The 18,933-nt window shown below is 37.9% G+C and overlaps 1 protein-coding gene across 1 annotated transcript in view; it reads right to left on the reverse strand.

The window, feature by feature from the left end:
• The window catches only part of TTC39C (tetratricopeptide repeat domain 39C), a 37,999-nt gene that overhangs the window by 13,867 nt on the left and 5,199 nt on the right, over positions 1–18,933 (reverse strand). The window contains exons 2-6 of the mRNA XM_042029674.1: positions 12,594–12,642; positions 10,948–11,076; positions 9,868–9,982; positions 6,086–6,440; positions 4,518–4,686 (exon numbers count right to left, since the gene is read on the reverse strand). Coding sequence (XP_041885608.1) covers positions 4,518–4,686; positions 6,086–6,440; positions 9,868–9,982; positions 10,948–11,076; positions 12,594–12,642 — 817 coding nt within the window. The remainder of the gene's footprint in view (positions 1–4,517; positions 4,687–6,085; positions 6,441–9,867; positions 9,983–10,947; positions 11,077–12,593; positions 12,643–18,933) is intronic.

Raw genomic sequence — 18,933 nt, forward strand, 5'->3', positions numbered from 1 at the left:
CTTCCAGAAAGTTCATTTAAGACTTCTCAATGCTTGTAAATACTCTTGTCCTCAGTCTACTTTTCTATACCATACCCTCTTACCCCTAATTAAGAATGATGCTGCTGATTCTGTAACATCTACAAGTTGACTAAAAAGCAAGAGTACTCGTCAGCATTACATTTAAGCACACATTAGCACTGCACACTTTCAGCAGCCTGCTCATCAACCACACTTTAGCACACCTGAACATACCACTGGTGCTTTGCCTGTCAGCTGGAGTATTTGGTACTTTTTCCTTCAGACTATTTACATGTACCTACAAAAATAGAAAATATGGATTGAGCCCCAGAACCTGCAGTTTGTCCCAGCCACAGGAATTTCTTGTATATTTCTTGTATATATACACACATCCCCCCAGCAGGAGTCTGTTCCTAATTAAAGCAAAGCAGCCTTGTCCAGTTCACAACTTCGCCAAACACTTCATTTTTGCTTTATACCCTTACTGCTCTCCACATGAAGCTATCAATCAATTTAACTACTGCTGAGTGGCATGATTGTGATTGTAAAAGATTTTAAACAGCGTTGCTGATTAGGGAAAAAAGAAAAAAAAAAAAAAAGGAAGAGAAAACAAAACTGGAGGGTGAAAAACAGAAATGGTTAAGATCCAGAACACCACCTCTCACTCTGCCCTCTCCCATGCTACCACCATGCCCATCTTCCACTATTGGTTACAAACCCTCACCTGAATAGTCTGTCACTGTTTCAAAATTAAATTGGTAATTATTAACACAATTGTAGTATCAGACAACACACGTTTAGAATGTGGGTGGCAATATTTTTACTTTCACAGTAACAAAAACACAGTCAGAAACCCCATATTTTAGACCAGGATGTTTCAGCCACTATTATACCAATTATATTTTTATATACCCTTCAGGCCTAAGTATAAAACATTATTCTCACTTGTCTGCAGCAGTTTAAGCTTACATAAATTATCACTATCAGCTTTAGTGGAAAGTTATTTCAAAGACAGAAATTGTCAGACCTTCACAAAGAAGAAACTGTGAGGCTGGAATATGTACCATGCAATCACAAATCAAGCACAGATATGTCCATAAAAGTAGCCTTAGTGAACTATGTAAAAGTCAGTAAAAATACTACTTTTAATACACAGTCTCTTAACTTACTCACTGGAAAGAAAAAAAAGACATTTGATCAGCCTAGCAGTACAACCTTTAAGTTTCTGGTGCACTTTCATTCCAGTCTTCCCAGATCATCCTACCCTTCCTTTCCCTTAACTTGCTCAATTCAGTAGTCTCCAAGCACTTTCAGACTTTTTTTCTCGAAAACATGAATCTGGGAAAAAAAAGCTGACAGATAAACTGCTCCACATTTATTGTACCTGTAAGTCTACTTCTTCGAAAACTGAAGTCTGCTAAGGATTTTACTGACTAATATCCATTCATGCTTGCTGGGACACAAAGCACTATACAGTCCCGAACTGTTCATTTGTCTTTTATAGACTGGAACACTTCACATAGGCAGTGCTTTTTCCTGGACTGCCTTCCTAGGCAATTTCCTCCTTTGCCAGATTTGTGTCTCACTGTCCAGTCCTGAATTACTGCTCCTGCCTTTTGAACAGTTTCCCTCTCTCCAGGTGTCGATGGCTGAACTACACACCTTACTGTTTTTTCCTCCATAGAAAAGAAAAGAGACATACAAACAGCATGAAGGCTTCCTAATGGAAGCTAAACATACCATCAGCTGAAGGTTACAAAAATGTATGCAGGATCAAAGGAAAAAAATTCGATGGACTGAGTGCCAGCAGGCCCTAATGCAAACCCTATAACCATATATGGAACACACAAGGTCTTCTGAGTAACATCTAAGCTGCCTTTTATCTATCTGCACTATTAAATTTTATCACAGAACTCTTAAAGGATGGTAGATGTTAAAGCAAGACTCAAATACATAAGTGCAGTTCAAGTTATACTTTTAAATGTACACAGGTTAAAACACAGTTTTGTTAAGCCACCTGGAATAATACTCCATGCCCACTGGAGAGAATTTAAACCTACCTGTGCATTAACAGTTTCAAGGAAGGCCAAATAAGCACTTCCTAGGCTTTGCAGGAGCTCTCCTCACCCACCCGGGAAATGAGGAGGAAACTACAACTCAGCACATTAGCCTGTAATGTGAGAGTGTCCGTGCATTTCTGATTCAGGATCACAGAATCACAGCATCGTTTAGGTTGAAAGGGACCTCCAAGATCAGAGTCCAACCTCTGACCAATCAGCACCTTGTCAACTAAACCACAGCACTAAGACCCACATCCAGTCATTTCTTGAACACCTTCAGGGACGGCGACTCCACCACCTCCCTGCACAGTTTGTTCCAATGCTTAACAAACCCTTCTGTGAAGATTTTGCTCCTGATGTCCAACTTGAACCTCCCCTGGCTCAGCTTGAGGCCACATCCTCTCGACCTATCACTCATTGCCTGGGAGAAGAGGCCGACCCCCAGCTGGCTACAGCCTCATTTCAGGGAGTTGTAGAGTGACAAGGTCACCCTGAGCCTCCTTTTCTCCAGGCTAAACAACCCCAGCCCCCTCAGCCGCTCCTCACAGGACTTGTGTTCCAGACCCTTCACCAGTTGTGCTGCCCTTCTATGTCTTTCTTGAACTGAGGGGCCCAGGACTGGACACAGCCCTGCTGGACACGCTAATATGCAACGGATGCTATAAGACCAATGCCAAAATTCAGGACACATGTAACCACAAGTGCGTTGTGCAGAAACCCAGCGCAGCTCCCCGCACCATTGCCACCCATCACATTCCTTCCTTCATTACTATGCCAACAACACTTAAGCAAATTAAGCTGGAAAAGTCCTACCAAAATCCACAGAAGACCCTGAGACACTTAACCCGGAGCATTTAGACACAGCAAAACCTCTGTGACTGATCACCACTTGGAACAAAGAAATGACGGGGGGAGAGGGAAGAGGCTGCTGAATGGAAAAGCTCTCATGAAAACACACGCATGAATAGCAAAAGGGCATTTTAATTCCTGCTATCAACCAAAAAGCTTTCTGCTGACTAAGGGCATGGCTACAGAGCATAATGCACAGCATTCTGCCAGCTGAGCTAACCAAGTTAACATGGCCACGCTGTTTCCATTCACTTGGAGCTAAAACTTCGCTATCTCCATACAGTATTTGTGCATTAAATAATGCAGTAAGACTACATTTAAACAAGTCTCATTCGAAATATTACAGTTCTCCAGAAAGGGACTGACTAGACAAAACTGACACTTACCCCAAATATATCCTCCTTCTTTACATATATACTCAATTTATTAACAACTTACGTTTAGACTTTTGCCATAACTTACCCTGAAAGTCAGAAGAATCATTTGAATTTTATTCCTCATTACATTAAAATACCAAGTTATACTCTGCATTCATTGTATAGTTATTCCAAACAAATCTGATTTTTACCAAAAGAATGGAATAGGCATATAAATGAATAAAAACCACTACGGTCTTTCCTACTCAGGCAATAGCAATACTTTCCCAAGACTGACAACTTGCCTGTGACAATGTAATTCCCAAAATGCACCACTGCTTTCAAAAAGACAGCAAAAAAAGAAAAACAACATCTAAATCCCACACAAGAATACGCCTGCAAAATCTGAAAGGCCACTGAAGCCTGCTCCTCTGTTCTGTTACTATCTGAAAATATTTATCTGTATTTGAAAGACTTAACTGCAAATCAAGCAAAGCATGACCACCAATATCAACATCTCAATTAGCTCTTGTAATTATGATGTTGACATGAAGGGTTTGAACATTCTAGACTTCTGCTTTTTGTGTTAGGTTTTCTGGTTCATGTAATTGCTCTGAAAATATTCTGCTCTGATAAAAGCAGCAGCTAGGAGTTGAGTAGTACTTCAAACAGATTCTTAGAGAATAATACAGCCAAAATCCACAAAGCTGCTGCAGTGTTTGAATAATGCTTTGCAATAGCATTCACAAACACATTTTCAGTGAATACATTTCTGCTCAGGTCAGAGCTCACCCTTAGTAACAGAAAACATCCTGATGTGACCCCTGAAAAGCAAAGCAGTTATTTAAGGGGAACTGCTGCAGAGAATTAGCTGTATATGAACAATGCATAAAACAAAGACAAAGATAAATACTATGCACTCAGCAGATAATACTCAATTTTAGCTTGACAAGCAAAACTGAAATAGCTCAAGAAACTCAAGTGGCCAAATGCACTTCCTTTTAGCAGAGTCACAGAAGCATCAAGTAGCTGAAAAAGAATTTCAAAATGTCATTAACTCAGATCTAGTGGAAAAGCAAGTTTTGCATGTGAACTCAAAACTAGGAAGGACTTAATCTGATCATTCTTATCTTTCCATGTATCTGTATCTTTAGTCACAATCTGCTGAAGCTTGCACAGTTCATTCACACCAGAAAAATATAAGAAAAGATCAGGAGGAAAAATCAGTCTAAAGGATGAAAATGTGCAATACCTCTAATCGCTGTATCCTTCCCTTGAAGAACATGAACAGAGAAGAATTTGGATAAGCAGATTCTTTCTTGGCAAGAATTTCTTTTGCCTCCTTCAATCCTGCCTTGTTATCACTGCCATCAAGGGCAAAAAAGGGACGAACAACTGTGTGGTACCACAACAGAGCTAATCTAAAATAAATGTAAGAGTAAAACACATTACAGCTTGTAAACAGAAATTTAAGGATAACATTCTACACAGACAAACTTTTAAATTATTCTGAATGACAAAGATAGATATGAATCTTTTCTTATACAATCTGGCTTTATACTTTAAACACAATACTACTGCCATACATCAACGTACTCCTGAACTGCACCTGAACATACAATTCAGTGCACGTTACCCAAAGGCACGGTAACAATTGAGCTCATAGCATCAAAGCAGTTGAGCCTTTAGAACTCTCAGTAGATTTTAGAAAAGAAAAACCCACAGGAAAACTTTGAAAACTAACTCTTCACTAGAGTGGGAAACAAAAAAAACCAAACCAAACAAGAAGCCCAAAACCAAACAACAACAACAAACCTTACAAAAATCAACAAAAAGCACTAAACACACACCAGCAGACACTCTTGAAATCAGTGTGAAAAAGAAATACATCCTGTGTTCAGAAGGGCAGATATTTACATGACCTACATCGCTCCTGGAAACAAAGGCAGAGCACAAAGATTTCCACAACCAGCTGAAGGAGGAAACATTCCCCAAATACATCACTGTTCCATTGATCTTTCTCCCCCAGAAAGGAGAAAGATCAATAGGAACATTTCATCCTAAGCTTTTTGAAAAAAAACAGTCCAACTCTTCTCCTGACACAGAAGAGACTTTAGCTCTGCTGTCAACGTTTCAAAAGTGACACCTGATGGTACCTGCAGTAGGTCCAGTAATAAAAGCATTAATTTGTAGATATTTGTAGATAATGCAATAATAAAGCCATTTATGAGGGCAGTTTAAACTAGGTCTGGATAACCCTTCAGCTCTTGAAAAGACCTAAGTGCAGAACATCGTCTTGAAAAAAAGAGTACACAAAAAATACTCCCTTAAAAATACTATAAGGAACATCTCATTTTACTGAGATGCTAAAACAAACAAAAAAAAAGATTTAAAACAATTGAAAACGTTTGGGTCACTAGTAAGAAAACATAGCTAAATGAGATCAATGACTCACACAAAGTAGTATGCACCCCACAGCAGAGAATGTAACTCAGGTAAATTTACACAGCCTTCAGGGGGAGCTTTTATTTAGTCTGCTGGCATTTAAATCACAGGACATTAGAACTGCAGGTACTTAAGAACACATCAAAATACTGACCCAAACCCCAAACAAATGTAAATAATTAACAGCAGAGATCTCATACATTAGTAAGTGATGAATTTACTAAACCATGGCATGTTACAAACAATGAACTACCAGTTTATTTTACCTGCTGTTGTTTCCTTTAAAGCAACATGACTTTTTGGTTTCGACTTTCTCCCAGTTACTTACTTTTAGTACTAAGTTATCTACCAAAGCATTTCAATATAGCTACTCACGTAGCTAAAGGGGCCTTCATGTCCTTACTTTCACTTGCATACATCAGTGAGGAAAGCCCCTGTAGGCGGTCTCCAGGAAAACCCAGCAGGTTGATGATTTTGAGCAGGTTTGGGGGCACCATGGATATGCAAAGATGAAAAAGTCCATATCCAAAGCTAACAGCACCTTTCAGTCTGTTTAGCGAATCCTCCGTTACACCTTCTGCAGCAATATGATTATCATTTGCAGCATCAGAAGTCAAGGATTCCTGAGTTGTTTTCTTCTGATATATTTCCTGAAGTGTATTAATGTCCGTATAGCACTTATTGTAAATTTTCCAGGCTTTTCGGAGTATCCACCCACCTTTTATGTATGCTAAAAAATCAAGGAAGAAAAGAAATACTTCAAAGACATATTTCAGAAGCGGAACATCCTAAGTAGTAAATGCTATTTTCCAACCCCAGGATGCTCTATTTGCAGTAACTTATTGTATAAAGGATTTTGTAATAGCTATGGTTCCCTCAGAGAGGTCTTCCATACTGGGCACCACAAAGTTCAGTGTGTACAACCAGACTTTACAGCAGCACACAACACAAAGGCACCTCCAGTCAGCGATGTAGCAGTACAGCTGTCAAAGAGAGCAATCAAAGAACTTAATGCTGGGTTTTGCTCCACTACAGAGTGCAAATGAAACGGCTGCCTAGCAAACCGAGAGAAGCAAAACTCAGAAGAGATTACACCTCCTCTCTTAAGCCCAAATTGTGTTAAAATACAGTTGATGGGAAAATACCAAGAAAAGCCTTTCCTTTGGGTTACACAGTAAGATTTTCAACATTATCACCTCCCTGCCCTTCACATGAACACAGTGCATTACAATTAAGGAAAAAAAAAAAAGAAAACACACGAAAATTATATGGTTTTAAAGTATTTTCAGTTGCCTAACTTCGTCAATTTCAAATGCAATATGGATACCTGAATTTCCCTAAAAATCTGGTCTTGAGCATTCTCAGTTGAGAATGACAGCATTCTCGGTCTGTGATCTTTATAGCAGGGTAAAAAAAGGCCTGACATCAAAAGATGAAGATGCTCAATGAGCCTATTAACACAGCAATCATCTTTGTTATAAGCACACCCTTGAATAATGGTGTTAAACATGAAACAAATGGAGAATATCTTTGTACACATTAACTGAAAAAACAGACACCAGCATTTTGGCTGTGACAGAGCCCTGAGAGTTAGGAACTGCAGTGACAAAGACTAACTAAAAATAAAATAAAAACATGGTTATAGCAGCAGTGTTCTAAACAAATATAGCCAGATTTGCAAAGATCAGTGTTGTAACTAATGCCAGAATTAGACCATAACAGGTGGGTTGTGTCAAAGAAAAGCAAGATGCTATTAATACCAAACAACTCTATAAAAGCCTTTGATGCCTTTGACAAAAACCCTCCCAAATCACAAAAAACTCCCAACATTTCTAGAGAAAGTAACATCACAGACTAGACTACCTCTTTTGGATTCTTGTTATATTAGGAGGGGATGAAGTCAGTTTGATATTCCTAAAAAACTGTACTGAGAAAGACTGTAAGATTTGTATTCGCTGTTATGACAGATGGGTTCTGTCAACGTGAACTTGAAAGTATTAAAAAAACAGTAAATCCTCTCTCCTGAGATGCAGATAAAAGCATTAGAATAAAAAATCAACACCACCCCCCCTACCATGATTCAGCTGCATTACAGGACTAACGTTACTCCAATTTTAAGTGATTAGGTCACTTTCTGGCTGCACAAAGTTGTGTCGTTCACCACAAGATGAATGCTCATACAACTATGCACAGCAATGCAGCACACAGGTAATAAGAAAACCCCACATTTTACTTATCCTTCAGATAGTGATTCTGCCCAGAGCCAACCACTGTGCTCAATGCAAGCATGAAATGGAGAATATGTGGTATGGTGAAAAAAAAAGTACAGTTTTACACTTTACTTCTGTTGGTGTGCTGTCATTTAACAGTTCACTAACACAGCATAACCACAATTGATATGATATTGATACAGCAATACAAGGCATTTCTGACTTTTTAGACATAAAAATTAAATCAAGCCAAATCACTGAGTTGACTCCCCAACATGAAAGTAGTCAGACCCATGACAGCAGCAGTAAATACCAAGAAAAGGTAGTTCAGTATTGCCATGGGAAGCTAATGTCATTTGCTCTGCCAACAACTTTATGATGAAACTATTTCTAATACATCAACGAGGGTGGAAAAGAAAATGTAAAATGTGTTAAGCATATGAGAAACCAACTTGCGTGGCATCATATGCTTCTTGTCAAACTGTTCCAGGAAGAAAAACACAAGGAATTTTTCACCCATCCACCGATCAGAAACATTTATCTCCTGGGGTTTTTTTGTGAAATTACACCCATTTCAATAATCTGGTTGCTATTTCTGTACGGAAATACAGTAAAAACAAAGAATGTATATACATAAACAGAAAGGTAATATACTTTAAAACACAAAATAATGGATCCAGTAGCTCAGCAATGTCAGTAACTAGTAGTCACTGAGGTAGCATTTAGCTGCTCGGAATTTTAACTGAAGATTTCAGGTATATTTTTTACTCAGTAGAATAACCCAAATATACTGCATGTTCTGCAATTCTCTGCTACCCACTTCAGTTCTCTGAGCTGCAGACAAGAGAGAAAGGGAACAGACACCACCTTCAGTTACAGCATCCAACCCAGTTACGCAGCTGCAGAATACATACTGAAACAAGGGAAAAAAGCTTCAAGAGGGAGGGAAAAAATAAGCATCACAAACAAAAACCCAGAACTGCATCTAAAATAGCAAGAAAACCCTTCTGCAGCACAACACACAAAGTAGACAGAAATATATCCTGAATTTCTGATAGCAAGAACCAAATATATTCTTGATGCCATAGCTTGGAATAAAACAAGTCTGCACATCACAGAAAGCATTACATCCTTGACTGAAAATCTTAAGTGTTATTTTAAATAATCTGAATGTTATTTCCCCATTTCCTTTCAGCTGATCAGCAGAGTTTTCAATCTGGTCTGTCTGCCATCTCTCAGGCTTCATCCATTTGGTAGGAACCTGAGATATGCTCACACCTTCTATATGACCTTGACCACATTTTCTATAAACTTATGGATAAAAGCATGTTTTAAGACCGTGCAAGAGATGCAGGAATGCAAGAAAACGTCAGAAAGAGCTCTGCAGTTGAAAGGAGCAGTTTGTATTCAACACAACAGGATTACCCTTTTTGGCATGCAAGGACGCACTCTGGTGACCAGAGAGTAAGAACTGATTCAGCAGTTCTATGTTTAGCACACTCATTTAAAACTGCTTTCATTGGCAGTTTGTCACCTCCCTGAATTGTCATGAACAGGATACATATGGAACGTCAGAATTTTCCCAGTGGCCAGGATTTAACAGCCTCTTTTATCTTGCTGGCCACAAAGCACACAGGTGCTACCCACTTTTGTCCCAACACCTCTATGATAAACATGCAAAATTGTCAACTGAATATGATTGTTGGCATGAAAAAAGCAAAAAAGCTCTAATTTGTAGTAATCCATCTCATCTTATTTTTCACGACCACCTACAGAAAGATGGGGTACCTCTGTAAGTGTACCAGTCTTGGAATGTTTCAAATGCAACTGTGTTCCTTCTTACAAAACAATTATTTTTACTGATAGTCATATGGCAATTTTATGATCCAGCTTTAATTAAAAAGACATCCTGCTAAAGTATATCTAAAAACAAAAGCCACAGCACACCTGATAACTCTTGTTTTACAAATGAGAGCACAGCCAAGTAGACTTGACAGTCTGCTACAATAATTTGTCTTTGTAGACGATCTATCATGGATAGAGTGGATTTTCGTCCATCAATCTGTTTGGAATATACAAACACAGAGAACAGGAAATTATTAACAAAGATAATACACAATACTTGTCTAAATCTGGAAAAGTAAAAAACCCCATTTTAACTGCAAGTGGTAGTATTGCTACTAAATTAACTCAGCATTTTGAATTTCGAAACTATGCTAAAATTTCTCAGACAGATCATCACAAGCAAAATCCTACTTAACAGAGAATTTTTACACATATACTATCAGTTATTTTTCCAAAGGTTCTACGAACAGTCAGAACAAACTTAAATTTCATTTAATTATTACGAAATGCATAAGACATGTAATTAAAATATGTTAGACAGGAAGAGCACAGAAAAGGGCGCATGACAAGTGGCAGGGAAAATACAGTGCCTCAAGAGCAGAGAGTTAAGAACAACAGGTTCAACACTTTTTACCAGGCAAACTAAAAACTGAAGAGAAATGGCTTCTTTTTCTGCTGTGGTTCTGCTGTGTCACACTAGGCAGGCTGCTCACTAGATGCTTCTATACAACTACTTCAACTTGTTCTGAATCTCCATGCTTTATTCCTCCTTTATTATTTAGAATGAAAAATCTAAAAAAGGAAGGAAAATTCCCTAGGAATATGCCTGGCTCATAGCAGTCTGCAGCCTCAACGTCACAACTTTTGAACATTACTAGAGCATGGATGAATTAAAGTTAGCCTGAATTAGACAGGCTACAAGCTTCCTGAAATAATTTTAGTAGGTCACAAATTTTACATATTCAGAAAACAATTACTAACATCAACACAACCTGATGCTTTAGAAGACACCTGAAACTGAGTATTTTAGAACAATTAGGAAATTCAATCAAAATATTTGACTTAATTTCCAAATTTATCTCAACTGCTCTTCACATACCAAGAACCATCTATTTAAGATACAAAGAGGACAGAAGGGAAATTTCCAGAAAAATTTATTCAATACATAAATTATGTTCTTACATTCTTTTTAATTTTATTCTTGATTGTTTCTATAACTCCAGCTTCTTCACTTTCACAAAGTTTCTCTGTAGCCTTTAAGTCATCACATGCCAGTTGCATTTTCTCCTCTTCAAATGTCATCATGGCATTCTATCAAAAACCAAACACATTTGAATGATAAAAATCACAAATACTTTTACTTCTACAAAAGTTGTGGGATAGTAAAATTTTTCATAAAAGCTTGACAATAAAACCTTTTTAAACTGAAGTATTAATACACACACATCAGTACCAATCCTTCTAACACAGAAACACCAAACTAGAAAATTGAGTACTTTCCCGAAATTTCAAGACAAATCAACTCAGAACACACTAAGTGCTAACCTCCATCTTACAGCTTCATATACAGTCAAACTGAATCTACTGTCACACTACTTTAAGCAGAAGAAAAATTCCTATAAATTAATTTCCAATTTTTGTTATGTAAGGCATGATTTGCATCTGTGCAGGTATCTGCTTTTATGTAATTCATCCATGTAAATAACAGGCCTCCAAAGTCAGTAACAACAAACAGCTATTAAATTCTTCAAAATAATAGCCACAGTCCCTACTAGACAGGTAAGAAGAAAAAGAAACCACATCTGACTCCAACTACTGCTGAACCAACCGAAAAAAAAAAATCAGGACAAGCAACTTCTTTTCTTGGAGCTTATTAAACAAAAGCTCTGAATGACACAGGCACACCAAGTGCTGCTGCTATATTTAGAACAGCAGCTAAGCAAGATACTTTCAAGATCCTCTGATGCTGCACTGTGGTGTTGCACTGGTTCATCAATTCAGATAAGCAAACCTGAGAGAGTCTCTTTCCTTTCTCCCTGCCACTGACTTAAAAGGAAGCATATGCCCCAGGAGTTTTCCTAAGCAGTGTATTTTTCCATATTGCATACTAAAGAGAATTCATATTTATTTCATTCATAAATCACGTATTTCTGACATATTATAATAAATTCTTTCAAAAGAGTATTACCATAGATAATTTCTGGTGAGATCTAAGATTAAGCAGCAAAGTCAGAATAAGGACAGTCTAAAAAACAAGAGCCAAACACTTCCTAATACACCTGCTCAGTTTTTGTACATGGCATTATAATTTTTAACACGTTATATACAAAAAAAGCCTTTAACAAACCAAACTTGCTCATTGTGGCTTTTTAGTCAATCAGTATTCTCAGTTCTCATCTATCCAAAATGGAAGCAATGTGAAAGGATTGAATTAACAACTTTCACCCAGAAGTATGGATGGAGAAAGCTTCAATAGCAAAAGTTACCAGAAAAACAGACATTCATGAGTTTTATTTTAATCAAATAAATAAATAAATAACTCCACTGCTCACTTAAGAGAACTTTTTATTATGGGTCTTTTAATGGAACACATAAATATTTAATATATTTGAGGAGCTGAATCGCAGAGCCTTTACTTTCTATTTAAACCACATGAGTAAACAAGCTTTACACAGCATAATGTCTTGTTCTCCAGCTATGTTTAATCCAAAAATTTGGAAAAAAATTAGTCTCAGAAAAAGAAACAAATTTAGAGTATTATGAACATGTGCATGCACATACAAACATGAACCCCACAAGATGTATACTCTGTGCTCCCATTTACTCACCAAAAAACTGACAAAACTGGCTCCAAAACTCATTAATGGGCTATGGTTTCTGTAAAGAAAACAAAAAATAGTTACTATATTGTGGTGGTCTATATATCCACTGCTTTTCTTATCCCATATTGTTCCCCCTCACTTTCCCTTGCCCCAAAGTCCTGGCCACTCCCTCGGGCTCTCCCTATTGGTTTCTGTACCCCAACTCCGCCCATGTACCGCCCCCGTGATCCGATAAAACCCCCTTGCTCCCCAACCACGAGTCCCTCTGCCTCTGGGGATCACCAGGACATGATGAAACAGTGAAGGTCCTCCAAAGCCCTCATGGAGGGTCCTTTCTCGCCTCCTTCGCCGTCACTGTGCTGTAGAGCTGACAGCCACCGGAGCAAGAGTGCGGGGCCGTCCGAAATGGACTACGGGAGGGCGGAATGGCTGCCCTGCCCTAAGCAGCCCCGCTGAGCGCCCAGGGAAAGCTGCAGCTTGCTAAACCAAACCTAGCACTGCAACACTATATTTGCACGTATTTCCTGTAATACAGATCCATATTGAATTTCTTGAGTTTAGCTTGTATGTTTGTAAATAAATCTTGGTGGGTTTTTTGTATCAAGTTACAAAGATATCTGCAAGACATAATGGAAACAGAAAACCAAAAGCTTCATATCTTTTACTATATTGAATGTATCTTAAAAAAATAATTTTTCAGGTATTAAGATACAGATATTTTAAGAGAAATCACTGCCATCAAAATGCCTTCAGTTCAGGTCAAAAGAAAAAGCTATAGAAAATTTAAAACCTGCCAAAGCTATAGAAAATTAAAAACCTGCCAATTCTACTCCCCTCTTGTGATCCATCACTATGATTTTGTCCTAGCAGAGTGTAGTGGTTTGGTATGCTTGCTAACCCATGACACAGAGAAATGTTACCTGGCTCTATTAAGAGATTCCCATTTCCATCTGCTTCTATGAATTTAAGTTAAGCTACCCACTAAAAAAATGCATCTACTACATAATGAAGTTGTTGTAATACAAGGTGCTTACAAGGCTTATGGTTTTGTATCTGTTTTGTTTCAAGCTCAGAATCCGTATCTTACTACACTGTGCGGAACAGTGTTAAGATGCTTCACCTTTTCTCTTCACAGGGCTATTCCCAAAGGGTGAAATCACAGCTAGATCAAAACATTCAAGCAACCAAAACTTTGATAATGCATCAGACAGGTTTCAAGCTTCAGGACTGCTGTAGTCACACAGACCATGAGGCTACAGTAATGCCACATAGAAGGCTCTTGGAAAAAAAAAAAAAAAAACATTAAAATGTCAGGACCTCAGTGGTACCATTGATTCACGTTGCTCAGTGGTGGGCTGCCAGATTATATAAAAACACAGACTTCCAGAATTTAAGAAGTATAATTTAGGCTACAGAAACATACAGTGCTACCGTAAAGCACTTAATTTGTTTTCAACTTTATTCTACAAGCATTATATTAAAGCAGAGTTTTAAAACAGCATAGGTACTTGAAAAACATAGAGAAAGAAATATATTGCTACAACAGAAATTTCCAGTAGTGAACCTGTATCATATAAAACAAGAGTAGAGTTTGGCTGTTTGCGTTTTTTTTAAAAAGAAGTAGTCAGCAATGTTTCCCACACACACACACACCTTTTCTCACTTTGATTTAGCATAAATATCTAAAAGCAAGGCCATGAACAAGAACAATGAGAAGGAAAAACAGGGAAGACAAACAAAGCATGTTATAACAGGAAAAAAACCTTCCCTTTTTATATACATTGCTCAATTCTGGATATTCACCTAAATATAAGATCAATACAACTTGTCATATTTTTTCATTATTTTTTTCCAAAGGCAATATAGGTTGGGTGCTTCCCCCTTTGTTAGCTGGCAACAAAGAATAGCTGCCAGTAAATGTCTCTGCTACTCAGTACCTGGACTGTGCTCTCCCAGCAGCTGCGTTACACAGGGCAGCAGCCATCACCCACGCAAATTGCACTTGCTGCAGCTGGCACTTCCAGCATCAACTCCTGCTGCAGAGGGCACGTGGCTCCCTCATAAACCCTTTTTCAACTCATGAGGCATGTGGGACCATTCAGCAGCCAGTCCTACCACCATACTCCCAGCACAACCTTCACCACACATTTCAAGGTCATGCCTGCATTATCAACACCCAACTGATCTAAAACAGCAGAACAGATCAGCACAACATCACTCTGATCATTTTTATGTCCTTCAGTATGAAGCTGCATTTACATCATATTTCAAGGAAGCTCAGAAACAAACCAAATATTTCATTTTTGTGCTTCATCAGACCTACATACGCAGAACGCAAGCAGCTCTGGGGAGTTAAAAAATGTTAAAATAATGTTAAAAACTGAGGCAGCTAACTACAATTGAGAGCCAACTGGTCTTTAAAGACTACAAAATAAAATGAAGCAAAGAAAATTTGCCCAAATATTCTAACATATATTTGTCTGAGTACAGCTAAGTTCTTCCCCAAGTACATACTTACCTTTTTCAACTGATGTTTCAAAACTGCTTCCACACTTGCACCCTTGACACTCACTGCTACTTTTGTTCCCAATTCATGCCCCATGATCAAATATGAAACAACAACAAAAAAATCAAGAGCCACATCATTATTCAATTCTGAAATTATCAGCAGCTATAACACGAGGTAAATGTCACAGATCAGTTCTTTCTAACTTTCAGTCACACAATCTATAAAAAGCACTGCCATTACAGCACATATGGGCTGTAGCACAAAAGGACCCTGAAGCAAGAAAACACGATGCATAATATTATCCTATGTCTGGGAGATGCTTCTGCTGAGACCATGGAGTTTGGCAATCAAAACATGAAAACTTTACTGTAGGAGTTCCTCACACAGAGTTTGTGTCATCACTAAAGAAAATAAGGAACACTTCTAGCACATTCCTACATAGTCACTGGGTAGAGACTATAATTGCAGCTTTATGGAAGATCATTTAGTAAGGTAATTTCAGTGTTTAAAATACAATTTTAAACAACAACCATGTTATGTGCTCAGTCATTGTATTATGTTGACTGATAAATTTTTCAACAGTTCAAGGCTGTCTTTCCCTTGAGATCTAGGAAGAAAGTTTGCAATGGCACAGTACCGTCCCAGTAAAAACTGAGGTGTGCCTAATGATTACAGTAGGTTTCTGGGAAAAACACAACCCCACAAAAAGCTCAAGCTCCTTGTAAGTGACCTTCAACTTCAGACATGACTTTTCATCCTTCTCACAGACTCTGAAGTTGTTAGGAAACAAAAAGAAAGAGGCAGAACATGAGAAGGTACTAACAGCAAACCAAGGGCCGCATCAATGGTGACAAGAGCTACAGAACCAAATACAAATTAACACTGGGACACTGCACTACCCAAGTTGTCATCACAACTTTGAAAGCAATAACCTCCATTAAGTAAAGAAAAATCGCAAGACTTTTAATTAGCTCGAAGATGAAAGGAAAAAAAGGAAACCAGTCTCCAGACATTTTTAAAACGCAGTTTGCACTTCACCTAGGAAACTAGGACTTAGGAAGTATCTTTTTTATAAGAAACTATGTTATTAACACCATTACTGCAAGATTCCACAGTAAAAGGTTCCTATGTATCAATGAAGTTGGCATGTGTAACTAAACTTAAGTCAAAAACTTAAAGAGTACTGAAGTAGAACTTCCTTCCAGACGTATAAACCAGCATTACACAAGACATCACTTCTCTCAATAAACCCTGATTGATTTGCCTCATTTCACAGCATATCTTTAAGGTATTAACTCGCTTTCAGAAGAAAGGTGTTTGCTATGCCCCATTTTCACATATGATGATAACATTCAGAGGTTTCAAGCCTTGGTTTAATAATGCTGAGATAATACAGCCCAGTTTCACAATAAAAAATACATCAGAACTGAAGCACACAGAAAACAAAAATATCAATTACTTCTTCGTATTTTCTTTTATTTCTACAGCTATTTCCAGGGCAGCATTTCACTTCTTAACATCAGCTTCTAAAGCTACTATGGCCTAGCTCAGGTTTAAATTCAGAGTAACGTAATTAACTTGCCAACATTTCCTCACTGTTTTTCTAGGCATTTCTACTTTAACCACAGTCCTCTACAATTTCAGTCATCATGCTGAGAGTGATGCTCAAGTTGAAACAAAACAAATTAATTTTGTCCACAAAGTGGGAGAATAAAACAAAATGACATAATTCATCTAAATTCACAGATAAATATAGAAGGAGCAATTGAATATTTTAAAACAAGGCAGAAAAATACGCAAATAGAAAGGTAAGGAATTTCCTGCAACAACATACAAATCCTTTGGCCATTATTCCATCACAGATTATTCTAAAATGTGCTCTAAAAATTGTTTGTGAGACTACAAACATGACAGATGCACATAAGTACACCCCTCATCCAGTACTGGTATATGGAATACCCATGGTAATAGAAGTGTCATGGAAGCATTACAGTATTAAATCACACTGAGAACTGCCAATATCGGATCTAGGTTTAGTTTACATTTCATAATCAGCCCAAATTTGTTTTGTTAAATGAACCCTCAGCATACATTTCTATTTTCACTAGAAATACACAACTAAGAGAGAAATTCAGGAATATAAAAATAATTCTGTGGCCCTGTTCTACCCAGTTTTTATCCAATTTGTTTTGTCCTTCTGCAAATTATTTTGATTGTTTTGCCCTAACTGTGAACTTTAGATGCACAGCATCAAAACACTGGAGATTAGGAGAAGTATTTTCAATTGCATCTTTACTTTGAAAACTAGTCACAAAGGTGAGAGACAAGCCAGTTATAACCTATGAGCAGATCTGTACTAACTCTCCACTTGCACTCTCCTAATCTGTAAGAATTGGGGACTTTAGCAAAACCTCTTTCTCCAACCTGACCAAAATTACTTTCCACAACAAACTATGGCAGCTTAACTGACATCATGTAACTTCTTTAACAACTCAGAGTTAACATCTCCTGAAGTAATTTAAAACAAAAACTTCTCCATCCTATCACAACAGCCTGAAATATTTTACTAGAAACAGCCGATCAAAGAGTGGGTGCACTAACAAGAGTAAGAAGTCTTTACAGAATTTGTATCATTCACAGAGTTAATTCGTTTGGTGTTAAAATAAGATCTGCTTACTATCACACCTCTTCTGCTATCTCCACCAAATCTGACTTCTAATCTCTGAGTTATAAACCCAGATTTCAGTTTAGCTTTCTGTCATCGTCCCTTGGACTTCTAGCCACCAGACACTGCTCCATATGACAAACAGATCTCTCAACCTCCTTCCACCCTTTCTACCACTTCTTCTAGCAACACCGCCTGTCTCTGTCGTGAAGGCCACAAAACTAAGTATCACACTCAATGTGATCATCTCTGTGTACCCAGCTCTTGGAAGATTTAAACTGCAGAATGCTTCAAATATTTCTAATCAATCCACATAGCTGGAAAACTGATGCTGGTTCTTTGTGCATCGCTATTCCTATTACTCTGCCTTAGCCTTGAGAAATGAAATCTTACCTCACTGAGGTACACATTGAGAATATTGCTACTAAAAATCACTTCCCTTGTAAATAACTCCCCTTTCTATACATCCACCTAGCAGCAGCTCCTCCGCCTATCGCTGCACAAACAAAAGCAAACAACAAGCAGGTTGCTAGCAGGGCGCTCACGATTTATTCGCACACTGCCAATCCAGATGTTATCATCCTTCACCCAACCAGATGACGTCACCTCCCGCTCTGCTGGCCTTATCTTTAGAGAAGCTACTGCAGCATCTCCTAAATCACTTAATTTTTGCTCTTCTGGTTCCTTTGCTGAGCCACGTAAGCAAGAATTTCAGCAGTGATTAGACAGCCCATACATGGGCCATAATCTACCTACTGATCAATGCTGGCTTAATGTCACCTTCTCTCAACATGCACTTGGGTCAAAAGTATTTTGAGCCACAGACAGCATTTTAAATTGGTAATATGAGGTTCAAATGGCTATCCATAATGGAATTCTGCTCCATTACTAAGTTTGTGTGTCTGTTAATACACATAATGTAACACGTCAACTTTAAATTTAGGTTTTTTAAGCAACCATAGTAAGCTTTTTTCTCATTTATTCCTGCTTCCAATTCTTCTCCATGTTCTGCTTTACCCCACCAGGTTGCACAGCACGGCTTTCTACACTGGCCCCATTGTTTAAATCTTTACACATTTTGTCTTAGAATCACATTTATCTATATAATCTTCAATTTCTTCTGTGGATATGACCTTATTTTATACATTTTACTTGTCATCTCGTACCATTTC

Source organism: Corvus kubaryi, unplaced genomic scaffold (genome assembly GCF_017639235.1).
Source record: "Corvus kubaryi isolate FWS band 111438036 unplaced genomic scaffold, C.kubaryi_AGA036_p1.0 132, whole genome shotgun sequence".
NCBI lineage: Eukaryota > Metazoa > Chordata > Aves > Passeriformes > Corvidae > Corvus > Corvus kubaryi.